Raw genomic sequence first — 11,881 nt, forward strand, 5'->3', positions numbered from 1 at the left:
CTCCTCAATTAAATAAATAAATAAAGATTTGGAGAGATATGGTGGGAGAGATTGGCGTTAATATTGATAAGGAATAAGGGGATTTCGAAATCTTAGGCTATTTAATTAGCCTATGATTTAATTTAGATATTTGACGTAGTAGAATAAAATATCATGGAGCAAAATAAAAATAATAATTCTCCCACTAAGAATAGGGAATAGGCGTTAATATTGATTCCTCCATAAGGAATCAATTCCAAATATTAATTAAAATAAGATATGGCAAGATCTCCTTGAGATATGGTAAGATTTGCTAGAATATTTATATTTATTCATGGAAAAGAATAAATAAGGGATCAAATAATATAATTAAATATTCTCCTCTCCAATAAATAGGAGGTTTTCGAAAATCTCCTTATAATAGGCATGGGGGTCGAAATTTCATGAAAGAAAATAAGGAAAAATCGGACTTTGGATTTAATTTAGGTAATTATCTCAAGCAATAATTAAATCCAAAAAAACAGAATTCCTTCTCCAATAGTAGTAGGGATCGAAAATTTCAAATAAATAAATAATGATCCTATTAAATCTCACTCATCCCTTAGGTAAATAATTCACCACAATATTATCAACAATATTGACTATTTAATTCAATCTCAACTCTAATTCGCAATTAGGTCACAAGGAATCATGCAATAAATCACTCATCATTTAATTCACGTCTCCCACGTCATCAATAGTATTAAATAAAAATTTTACGGCTCTAAAATTAGTGTTCGAAATTTCGGGATGTTACACCTTATCCAAAAAATCAGGCAGGAGTCCTGTAAGCAGTCAATGATCAAATAAATACTAAGTAGGATTTATCGGATCCTTGGTTCATCAATAAGATTCAATATCAGCAAACCTGAGGTAAACCAGAACAACAGAAAATCATCAATGTCAGTTAATTCCTCACCATTGAAAGAAGAAGAAAAGGATTGAAAATCAGAGGTAAACCAAGATCTAATGAGAGGAATACACATAAATGAAAACAGAAGGTATGCTCATCGTCTCACTTTCCTTTCTCTCTCTCAAAGGTCCTTCTCTTCCTTTCTTTTTCCTTGGTTATTCCACTGCTTTTAAACAAAATTCAGAAGAAATGGAAGCAGATTAGTGGCATGGCTATTCTACCTTATTATATATAATGGTGTTATAAGTTACATGTCAAAAGACAAATGCAACTAGAAATAAAAAAGAAGCAGCCTGAAATATTCTGATGATTGTTACTTTAACTACAAGAATTATACTAGTACTTCGTATGAGTATCATTAATCATAAATCTCTCTTTCAAGGGAAATGGAATGTCATCTCAAATATTAGTTAACAACCGCTGGAACGTAATAAAAGTCAGTATTTTGCAATAGTGTTCCTCACCGTGGAAGTTGCATATCTAGGCCCCGATCCTTCTATCAGAATTAAGCCTTGCTCCAAAGCCCGGTCTATTGCCTATAGAGCATAAGCAAGTAGCAGATGATCACAAAATAAAATGGTACTACATCTGTTCTTCACTTTCCATTTATTTTTACATGTAAATTATAACACCAAAACTGTCACGACCACAACTCCCTAGTGCTAGTGAGCGTAGCTATTTCGCGACTAAACAATTTTCAATAATCAAGGAACAACGTAAAAGGGGTAAAATCACTTAAAGCAAAAGTCTCAAAGGCATATGGGTACATAGTCCAAATGAATTCAGCGTATCAAGACTAAGTTCATAACTTTCTAGAACATAACTTTAGATTGCAGCGGAAGAGTCCAAGACTAAATAGCACGTATGAAGACATGCTGCTTTGGGCTACCTAACTACTTATTTAAAATTCTTGTCCCAACACCTTCGCCTGCTCGTCCACGTTCAACCTGCACATTTGAAAATAACATGCAGGGCTGAGTATTTGATATACTCAGTGGGCACATTGCCAAAAACAGTTCTATCTTTAATTGTCAATGCCACAGTTGAGTGATCACGGGGTTTTACTTAAAAGACCCGAGTCACTAAAATACTTTTCCTTTAGTAAAGATTTGATTGCGCAATCACATAACATAGATATACCATATCTGAACCTTGTGTGAACCGGGAATGTGGCCACATTCCACGACGGTCACTGGACCGGCCAACCCCTTTTGTTAGCTCACGGTCCCCTCATGTGTACACTAGTCCGAGTAGGGTTTGCGGCCCTACTGGGACCCGAATTCGATTTAACTTGAATTGGCATAGCCAAGCAGATAGGTAATCATAAAACAAAACATGGCATGACAATATACTTGAGCAAAGAATCACATTTTCATACTGAAATCACGTTTGAAAGAATGCCCACCTGATATGCTTATTCTTCAATTTGATTATTCGCTTGGACCTCACTTGCCCTTGAGCAATTTATCCTTTGAAAAATAAATAGCGTAGCACGCTAATTAGTACTTGAACTATTTCTCCTTGGAAGGAATGCATGTACCCTATGGTATAGCACCTATGTCCTTAGTCTTGTCTTACATGATTTTCTTAGTTCTACCTCGGCTTCACTACTCTGTAAAACTTAATTATTCACTTTGCTAAGTCCGGAGAACTTCTATTTTCTTGAAAACAAATACTTGAGCATTTAATAAAGTATGGATTCTTGGAAAATTCACATTTAAATCTTTTCTTTGAATTTTTCTTAAGGTGAGTCGCCTGCCGGTCGGTCCTTCGCGCCTTACTTTAATATGTTTCCATCTTTGAAAACTCGATAAATTTATTTGGGAATTAATTAATTAAGGTTCAAGCTCAAATTCCTTAAATTAATTCCAAGCTCACATAAATAATTCTCGGCTCAAATATTTAATCTCAGCCCAACTTCTCAATTAAAATTGGTCCATGCTCCATTCTCCTTTAAAACATTTAGGACCATTTCACCACTAATTCCATTGAGCCCATCTAACTAATTAAGTCAGCCACCACTTCAATTAATTACTAAAGCCCAACTAAAATAAATAAGGTGGCCCAATAAAGAAAAAAATAAGTGTCCAATTATGCTACTTCCTTCTCCATCGTCATTTCCCCCAAATTCCCTTTCCAATTAAAATCCCTAATCTAGAAATGAAGCGAAGCAGCGGCGCCTCCATCTTTTCCTCACGGTTCTTCGCCGTTTCAATCGATCGCCGAAATCCGATGGCGTATACTTTCTCCTCACGCCTCTCTCTTTCCTCCGTCGTCTCCGGCGAATCAACGCCCACCGTGACCCCTTTCTCCTCCGCGAATTAATTGGTGGAGAGGAGGCGTCGCCTCTCTCCCACGGCGTTGCCCTTGGTGAGCAGTCGTCCCCGGCGGCCGCCTTTCGCTGTTGCTCCAGCGGCGAAGTCACCAATCGAGGGGAAAGGCGCCTAGATCGTGGAACTCAGGTTCGTCATCGCGCCTACGTCGTCAGCCTCGGCGAGTGAAGCCGCTGACCGCCCCGCCTCGCCTCTGCTGCGTCGGCAATCGCTTCGTCGCCGGACAGCCTAAAGCTAAGTTCTTTATACAACTTCTTTTAATTTGTTTGGCAGTAGCTTATGTTTTGAGATGAAGTCTTGTACATGCTAATGTTGTGGGAATCTATGGAGCTCTATGTTCTCTAAGTTCTTGGCTAAACCATGTTGTTCTACAATGATGCAAGAGGGATTTGTTGAGGGGGTTACCTCTCGAACTTGTAGCTTGAATCTCTAGTTTCCAAAATTCTCAAAGTTTACTCTCTCTTTGAAGCTCCTATGGGTGTGGGAGTTGTCTGCAAGAACTCTGCAGAAACTCTACTCCAAGCCCTCACTCTCAAACTTGCCATTGTGGCTGAAAATTCAAAGTGTATGAGAAAGGGAGTTCGAATGTGGTGTGGAGTTATTTATAGGCGAAGTGTGGTGTACCCGTGAGGCCTTAAATGGTTGTTGTACCATTTGTTGTTATGCTGCAGCAAATCTCACTTTTAGAGATCACATTGCCTCTCCTTTATGGCTGCAACTTGGTATTTTATGGGTACCTAGTACTAGTTAGTAATTGGAATTGTTTGATTGTGCAGAGAAGCAGGTGGCTGTTGTGCCAAAGGAGCTGCAGGGCTGACTTGCCTCTTATGGTGATTCTTTGGTCATCTATAACTAAAGAAAAGTTGTCTCCATCCCTATGGTAAGAGCCCCTTTTGTTTTCTTTTGATCCTTAGTGGACAAAAACTGATCTCTACCTTGCAGGTCGAGAAAAACTTGGTTGCCAAGCTGCTGTCCGGGACAGCTTGATACCCCGGCCCAACGGCTGATCGGAAAACGGCCGCAACTTTCGGCCCGGAAAAAGAGACCCGATGCCATATGTTCCATACACATTTATCTTTCCCTTTCTTTGTTTCCTTTATTGGAAGCCTTGTTCTAAGTATTGTAGTATTTTGAAGATTAGTTGTTCGTTTATTGAGTAAGAATTGCTATTCGAAAATTCCTGACATTCTACAATGTAAATTCCAATTGTTTAGTTCATTTGATTTTCACTTCAAGGTTTTGTTTTGCGAACTATCAACACTAAGCATCAGTAAGTGATGAGTTCTTATTTAACACAACGAAGCAATAGAGCGAAGATTCTTTAGTTCGACATTAAACATCAACGAAAAGGATAATGAAAGAAGCGGGTATTACAAAAACCAAAAGAAATCATAGAATGAACCATCTATATTTGATCAAGCAGCTGGCATTTTCTCCTCATTCATTGTTCGCTGCATCATAGAGTTCAAATAAAAGCAAGCAAAAGCAAGAATATCTGCCAACATAATTAAAGTTAATGATTAACAGCAACAAACAATCAATAGTACAAAAAGAGTTTATTTATGAAAGCATGAAACTAGAAAAGACCAACTCGGCTATCAAGTTTATTTAGTTTACATGGGAATGGTGGTCTGTTACTGCGTGATATCTTTGTGAATACTACATTTGTCTTTTGAAATGAATTTGGGAGAAGAAAATTTTTTCTTCCATGAAATATGTATATTCCATATTTCATCTACTAGACTGTACTAATGCATTTTGCAGCTATTAGTCCATAACTTCTTATCGTTACCGATGTCCTTTCCTCCTCAGTGGCAGCCTTCCGAATGTATTTGGACAGAAAAAGGGTTACACATGAGAAGTATAAAGAAGCTCTACTGAACAATGAGTTTAACTTATATAGTAGTATAAAGAAGCTCTTAGCAGTAATAACTCTCAATAAGAATGAATGCAAACACCACAATTTTTAAGTCCCGGCCAAAGCAATGCTACATACAGAGATCGCTAGAACATGAAGGTCATACAAATATGCTCTTTTGCTTCCCACTGAGAAGTTTCTCCGCTATCCACAAATCAAAGTATCAAACACAGAGATATAGCAGATGAGAGTCACATCAATGTGAAATAATTTCCATAGCCTTGATGGATTCTACTAGTTTGAGAGTTTTTCATAAACTAACGCAATGAAAAAAGGGCATTCTATTGTCAACTGAGAAATGTTTGTGAACACCACAACCTTCTAATGCAATGTATACTAGTAGTTCATAGTTTAACCCAAAATCAACACTAATTCTGAACTAAAAATCAAATGCATCAAACTATAGTTTAATGACAGAGTTGAATATAGAGAATGAGAAAATGCACACCAACACTCATGGACGAAAATTGACAGAGTTGGAGAGATAGAAAGAAATGCACAAATAAAGCAGGAAAAATGTGGAGAATTCCTAAAGTAAACCGCAGAAAAGAAGAGAGAAATCACCAAATCAGTGTAGGAAAAAACGACAGCTCTCTCTCTCTCTCTCTCTCTCCTTCTCACTCCTTCCTCGCAGTTAAAATGCACAAGCTTCATAGCAATTTTCACAGATTGGAGATAGAGAACCGAACAATTTTCGCAGATTGGAGGAGAATCGAGCAATTTTTGATTTCACGGAGCTGAGGAAGTAGAACGGTCGAAACGGTAGAAAGAGCTAGGGTTAAAGTAAAAAGCGGAATAGTGCATTTTAATTTCCCACGGATAATGGCCCTCGGAAATTAAATTCATAAATTAATGATTAAAAATGGAATATAGCATTTTAATTTTCCCACGGATGTTTCCCTTGGAAATTAATTCCTAAATTAATGATTATTAAAATAATAGCTTTACCAGCAGAAATCGTCTGTTGGTAAAATAAACTGACAAAGTCCGTGACGAAAACGTTGGAAATAACATCGGGAAAGTTACCAGCAGCAAATCCCTTGGTAATCCATGGGTAAATTCTGATGGATATTTTGTTGTCAGTAAATCCCTTGGTAATTAGCGTTTTTTTTTTGTAGTGTCATACCTTTTTTAGCCAAAAAATGCAAAAAAGTATCAAGGACTTAAAAAATTATCTAGGGACCATTCATGTTCATGACTGAAACATCATAACTATTTATATAGTTCACTTTATTGAGTATACTCTCTGATGAATTAGTGCTGGAGCATTTCTTTTGGACATAAAAAGGAATATATATTTAAAAAGTTAAGTAGAATGGAAATGAAAATAAAATAGAAAACATTAAATAAGAGAGAGCAAGGTAAGAAATAGAATACAATAAGAAAGATAGGTGCGTTATATTTTGTCAAAAAAGAAAGATCAAACTCTGTTTAAACATCTCAAACATGGTGTGTTAAAGTTGTATTAGCACTTTGTTTTGGTAGTATTTTGTCATACTGCAAAGCTTGTTTGTATACTTGCTTTTTTATTGAGCTCATGATCAGGACAGTAGCAACTTCCGTCATGCATTTTTATGTCTTATTTAAATTATAGTGCACAAAGCTTGATTAAGTTATACTACTGAGCATTGTGAATAAAATGAATCTTACCCAAAACAGAAACATTCTATGCTGGATATGAAAATTATATTAGACATTTTTAGTTTCTTCTAACTATGGTCGAGCTCATTCCGTAGATATATGTTTTGTTGGAAAGAAATCACAAAATTAACGTGATTGATTTCTAATTGTTCTTAGACCATAAATAGAATATATTTTCATTGATTGTATTGATTATCTCTTGCCTATAAAGGCTGCACATATTGAATCAAGCAACAATATTACTCTATTTTCCGACCCTAACTATACTGTTTGTTAATGTATTTTAGTGCGCCAATAAATGATACTACGTACGTCATATCATTAACGTTAATAGTACAGTAGAACTCCCTCCGTCCCCCATTAGGAATCACACTTTGACCGGGCACAGGTTTTAAGAAATGTAAAGAAAAATTGGTTGAAAAAGTTAGTGAAATGTGGGACCCATTTTTTTATATTGGTTTTATAATAAAATGTGAGTGAATTGAGTTAGTGGAATGTGGGACCTACTTACTATTTATGGTAAAAATGAAGTGTGACTTTTAATTTGGGACGGACCGAAATGGAAAAGTGTGACTCTTAATCGGGGACGGAGGGAGAATTTTTTTTTTCAATTGTTTGCATGCATGTCCAAAATTTATTGATTTGACATGCACATATGTAAAATTATAGACTAAGTAGTATATTAAATGAGTACTCCATTTTATCTGACACATCATGCATAATTTTTTCTTCAAATAAGAAATTTAAGGATAATTGAAAAAATATTACTCCGTACAATCATAATATTATTGAAAGATTGAGTAAAATCAACCAAATTTGGTAACTTTTTATAGTGATAACGGTCAAATAATTAGCAGTAGTAATTTTTTAACGCGTGGAGTATATATTTTGGATGAAAATTGGAATGAAACTAAGGTGGATATTTGAAATGTACTTAGATGCAAAGACAGTCATAAAGCCGAATTTATATTTGTTTTCTTCTCTGTAAAGAAGAAGACAGTAATCCCAGTTTCCCCTCTCATCTCTCAAGCATGACATATCTGTTGATGTGTGGATCGAAGAGTTAGGGCACAAAAGTAAAACCCATTGTTCTTCTTGTTGTTGATTTTGGTTCTGTTACATAATACTACAATTCAATGGGAATGTGTATATGTCTATACAAGGAAAAGTCATTGAGTTATTTTCAGTATTAACCTCCCTAGATTGATTTATTTAATTCCTACGGATTCTAATTCATCACATTGGCAGATGGCGGCCGACCTCGAGGCGCAGGATCACCCAACCATCTTTGCCCGCCCAAATCTTCCTGTCACACTCCTGGTAATTTTGCAAATAATTAAATTTTCCGTTTTCATTACCATTTAACTGAAAGCAGTGTATACCATTTTTTTATTCATATGGACTCGGCTAGTTATACCTGCTGATTGAAGATGGCATGAATTAGAATATGAGAATAAATGAAATATAGTGACAACTGATAATCTTCTTCAAATTTAAAATCACCAGAACAGAGTAATACTAACCGGTTTTCTTCCTTTTTTTTTGAAAATGCAAGTGTTTTTATTAATTGGTTACGTGAGATTCAATGTGTACTCAGTTATATTTTACAAAATATGTAGCAATTTTTCATGTGACAATTCTTCACTTAAAATCAAATAATCGTGTTTCATTCACATACCTAATTTAATGCTTGTTAGTTTTCGGATTAAAGTAACATCAAAAATTGCAGTTCGATGAACTGGTTTACAGGATAAAAATAAATGGTGGAGGAGGATTCACGTGGAAGAGGAATGCAAAATCAGAAGAGCAAAGAGTTATACTTAAAGGGATCTCCGGCACCGTGCTTCCCGGTCAGATGCTGGCGATGCTGGGGCCCTCGGGCAGCGGCAAGACCACCCTGCTGACAGCCCTCGGCGGCCGGCTAGGCGGTGATCTCTCCGGGACCATCACCTTCAATGGCCACCCGCTTTCCAATGCGATGAAACGCATCACCAGCTTTGTCACCCAAGACGACGTGCTCCACCCTCACCTGACTGTGACGGAGACACTCGTCTACACGGCCCTCCTTCGGCTGCCCGATACTCTGACAAAGGCCGACAAAGTTCAGCACGCGGAGGCTGTGATTGCGCAGCTTGAGTTGGCGAGGTGCCGGAATAGCATCATCGGTGGTCGATTTGTGAGGGGGGTGTCTGGGGGAGAGAGGAAACGGGTGAGCATCGGACAGGAGATGCTCACCAACCCCAGCTTATTATTCCTTGATGAGCCAACCTCAGGATTGGACTCAACCACCGCCCAAAGGATTGTTTCCACGCTGTGGGAGCTCGCCAATGAGGGCGGACGCACAGTGATGACAATTCACCAACCCTCGAGCAGGCTCTTCTATTTGTTCAACAAGGTACTTCTGCTCTCGAATGGGGATCCGCTGTATTTCGGCAAAGGAGCCGATGTGTTGGACTACTTTTCCAGTGTGGGGTTTGCCCCAGGGGTTGCCATGAACCCGGCTGATTTATTGCTGGATCTAGCAAACGGTAAGATTTGTTGTTTTTTCTTGTGTAAAGATTGGATCTGAATGTGTTGCATATCTTGTAGGAGTGGCAACGGGTGATTCAAATGAAGATCAAGAAGAGGTTAAGCTGAGATTGGTGAATGCTTATAAAACAGAGCTATCGGCCAACGTGAGGTCAGAGCTGATTGTTGATGATAGTGGTCTTCCAACCGATGATAGGAAACTGAAGCCTTGGTTAAATCCATGGTTGTATCAGTTCTCAATCTTGCTTAGGAGGGGAATTAAAGAAAGGAAGTATGAATCCTTTTCAACAATCAAGATTGTGCAAGTCTTGGTGGTTGCCCTTTTCACTGGACTCCTTTGGTGGCAATCCGACTCGAACCACTTGCAGGACCAGGTAATAGGTAATTTTGAGTTTGAAAAGAATTGCTCCTACTGTATTGGTAGCCACTAACCCTTTTTATGATTAAAAATGCAGGTGGGACTCCTATTTTTCTACTCCGAGTTTTGTGGGTTCTACCCCATGTTCGAGGCCATCTTCATGTGCACTCAAGAGCGCATGGTGCTCACGAAAGAACGAGCATCGGGCATGTACCGTCTGTCGTCCTACTTCATGGCCCTCACCCTAGGTGACCTGCCCATGGAGCTAGTCCTCCCCACCATCTTCTATACCATGACCTACATCATGGCGGGCCTCAAGCACACAGCCGGAGCCTTCTTCTCGGGCCTCTTCGTGCTTCTCTACAGCGTCATGTGCTCACATGGGCTCGGCCTGGCCATTGGGGCAGCTGTGATGGACGAGGTGTCTGCCGTCACACTTGGAACCGTGATCATGCTCATCTTCCTACTGTCTAGCGGCTACTTCGTGCAACACGTCCCTATATTTATTAGCTGGATCAGGTACATCTCCATCAGCTCACACAACCTCAGTCTGCTGTTGGGTTCGCAGTATGAGACTGAGGAGACCTATCACTGCAGCAGAAACACAACTTGCCTCGTCAGAGATTTTTCGTCCATCAAAGCTGTGCGGATCGGCGGGACAGGGACCATCGTGCCCACTTCGCTGTTCGCCATGGCTGGGATGATAATGTTTTATTGGCTGATAGCCTACCTTTTCCTTATGAGAGTTGGTGTTAAGGGGCAGTAGGCCTTTAGTATCAGCATCTTCTTGTGTAAGAACTAAAGAGTGCTTCGTTCACTCTTTAACTTCTTCGATTTCAGTACTACTAATGCAGTTTGAGCGTAGAAATCGGGCTAAAATACTCCATGTCGGAATGATTTGAAATTCGCACGGTGTTGGTGCATGCGAATCGCAATTTGAAATCGAACGATAGTTTACTGTTTTTTCGCATGGTGCATGCGAATCGCAATTTGGAATCGATTTCAGTACTTTTAATGCAGTTCGAGTGTAGAAATCAGGCTAAAACCTTCGGTGTCAGAATGACTTGAAATTCACACGGTGCATCGAATCACAATTTGGAATCTAACGATAGTTTATTGTTTTTTCGCACAGTGCATGCGAATCGCAATTTGAAATCGATTTCAGTACTACTGATGCAGTTCGAACGTAGAAATCGGGCTAAAACCTTCGGCGTTAGAATGAATTGAAATTCGCACGGTGCAAGCGAATTGCGATTTGGAAAACGATATTTTACTGTATTTTCGGTTTCAGTACTACTAACTAACGCAGTTCGAACGTAGAAATCGGGTTAAAACCTTTGGTGTCAGAATGACTTGAAATTTGCACGGTGCACGGTGTATAAAAGATTGTTTATGTTGCATTAAATGCTATTTATTTTGCATTATAGACTAAAATGCAAAATAAATTGCATTTAATGCAACATAAACTTTCCTTTATGCAATCTGAGGTATTTCTTTCAGGTCATCCTTTATTGCTTAATTATGTTGTTATGTTACACTTACGTGTCATGTGCTAGCATGTGGTTGGAACTTGGAAGGATATTGTGATATCTATACATGTATAAAATGCGAGTTTTGGATTGTTTTGAATAACTATTTTGTGCAAAGGATGTAAATGCAATAAATAAAAATTATTAAATTTGATAATTGATTATATCATAATCATATATATTTGGACGGTTATTGTGAGGGGAATTTATTTCTCTAATGATGAGAATTTATTTCTTTAAGAAGTAACATCCAAATAGTGAAATAACTAATACATGCCCATGAATTTGAATATTTATAAGCTATTGAATTTAGATATTTAAATAGGATTTTGAGCATTAAACAAATTTTGTAACCTCCATGGCTTAATTTTATAATTTATAATGTTTTAATTCCATGATCTTTCATGTCCTACTATTGTGCCTATAAAAGGCATTGAGTTGTGGATGAATTACACACCAACAAAAGCATTCTCTATTATCTTTTAAGCTCTCAAGTTTTTATTGTACATTTTAGGAACATTGTATTGCTCTATTTTTGGAGCTCCATCAAGTTCATCGTGTCTGGCGGATTTGAGATGCAATATACGTTAGGAGGAAGTCGTTTCATCTTTGGGATTGATATGTCAATCCGAGAGCACAAGC

At 38.0% G+C, this 11,881-nt stretch overlaps 1 protein-coding gene and 1 long non-coding RNA gene across 2 annotated transcripts; both read left to right on the forward strand.

The window, feature by feature from the left end:
* Positions 1-2,678: 2,678 nt before the first annotated feature.
* On the forward strand, positions 2,679-4,499 carry LOC148927339 (uncharacterized). The gene is made up of 2 exons (XR_016137576.1): positions 2,679-4,144; positions 4,207-4,499. It is a non-coding gene; the product is annotated as an uncharacterized LOC148927339 (long non-coding RNA).
* Positions 4,500-8,071: 3,572 nt separating this feature from the next.
* Positions 8,072-10,476, forward strand: LOC125194716 (ABC transporter G family member 9-like). Its single transcript, XM_089056559.1, has 4 exons — positions 8,072-8,143; positions 8,553-9,351; positions 9,413-9,726; positions 9,808-10,476. Exons 1-4 carry the CDS (start codon positions 8,072-8,074, stop codon positions 10,474-10,476), a joined length of 1,854 nt encoding a protein of 617 aa, XP_088912685.1.
* The last annotated feature ends 1,405 nt before the right edge of the window (positions 10,477-11,881 follow it).

Source organism: Salvia hispanica, chromosome 4 (assembly GCF_029641045.1).
Source record: "Salvia hispanica isolate PSC_SH4W2 chromosome 4, Shi_PSC_v1, whole genome shotgun sequence".
In the NCBI taxonomy this organism is placed as follows: Eukaryota; Viridiplantae; Streptophyta; class Magnoliopsida; order Lamiales; family Lamiaceae; genus Salvia; species Salvia hispanica.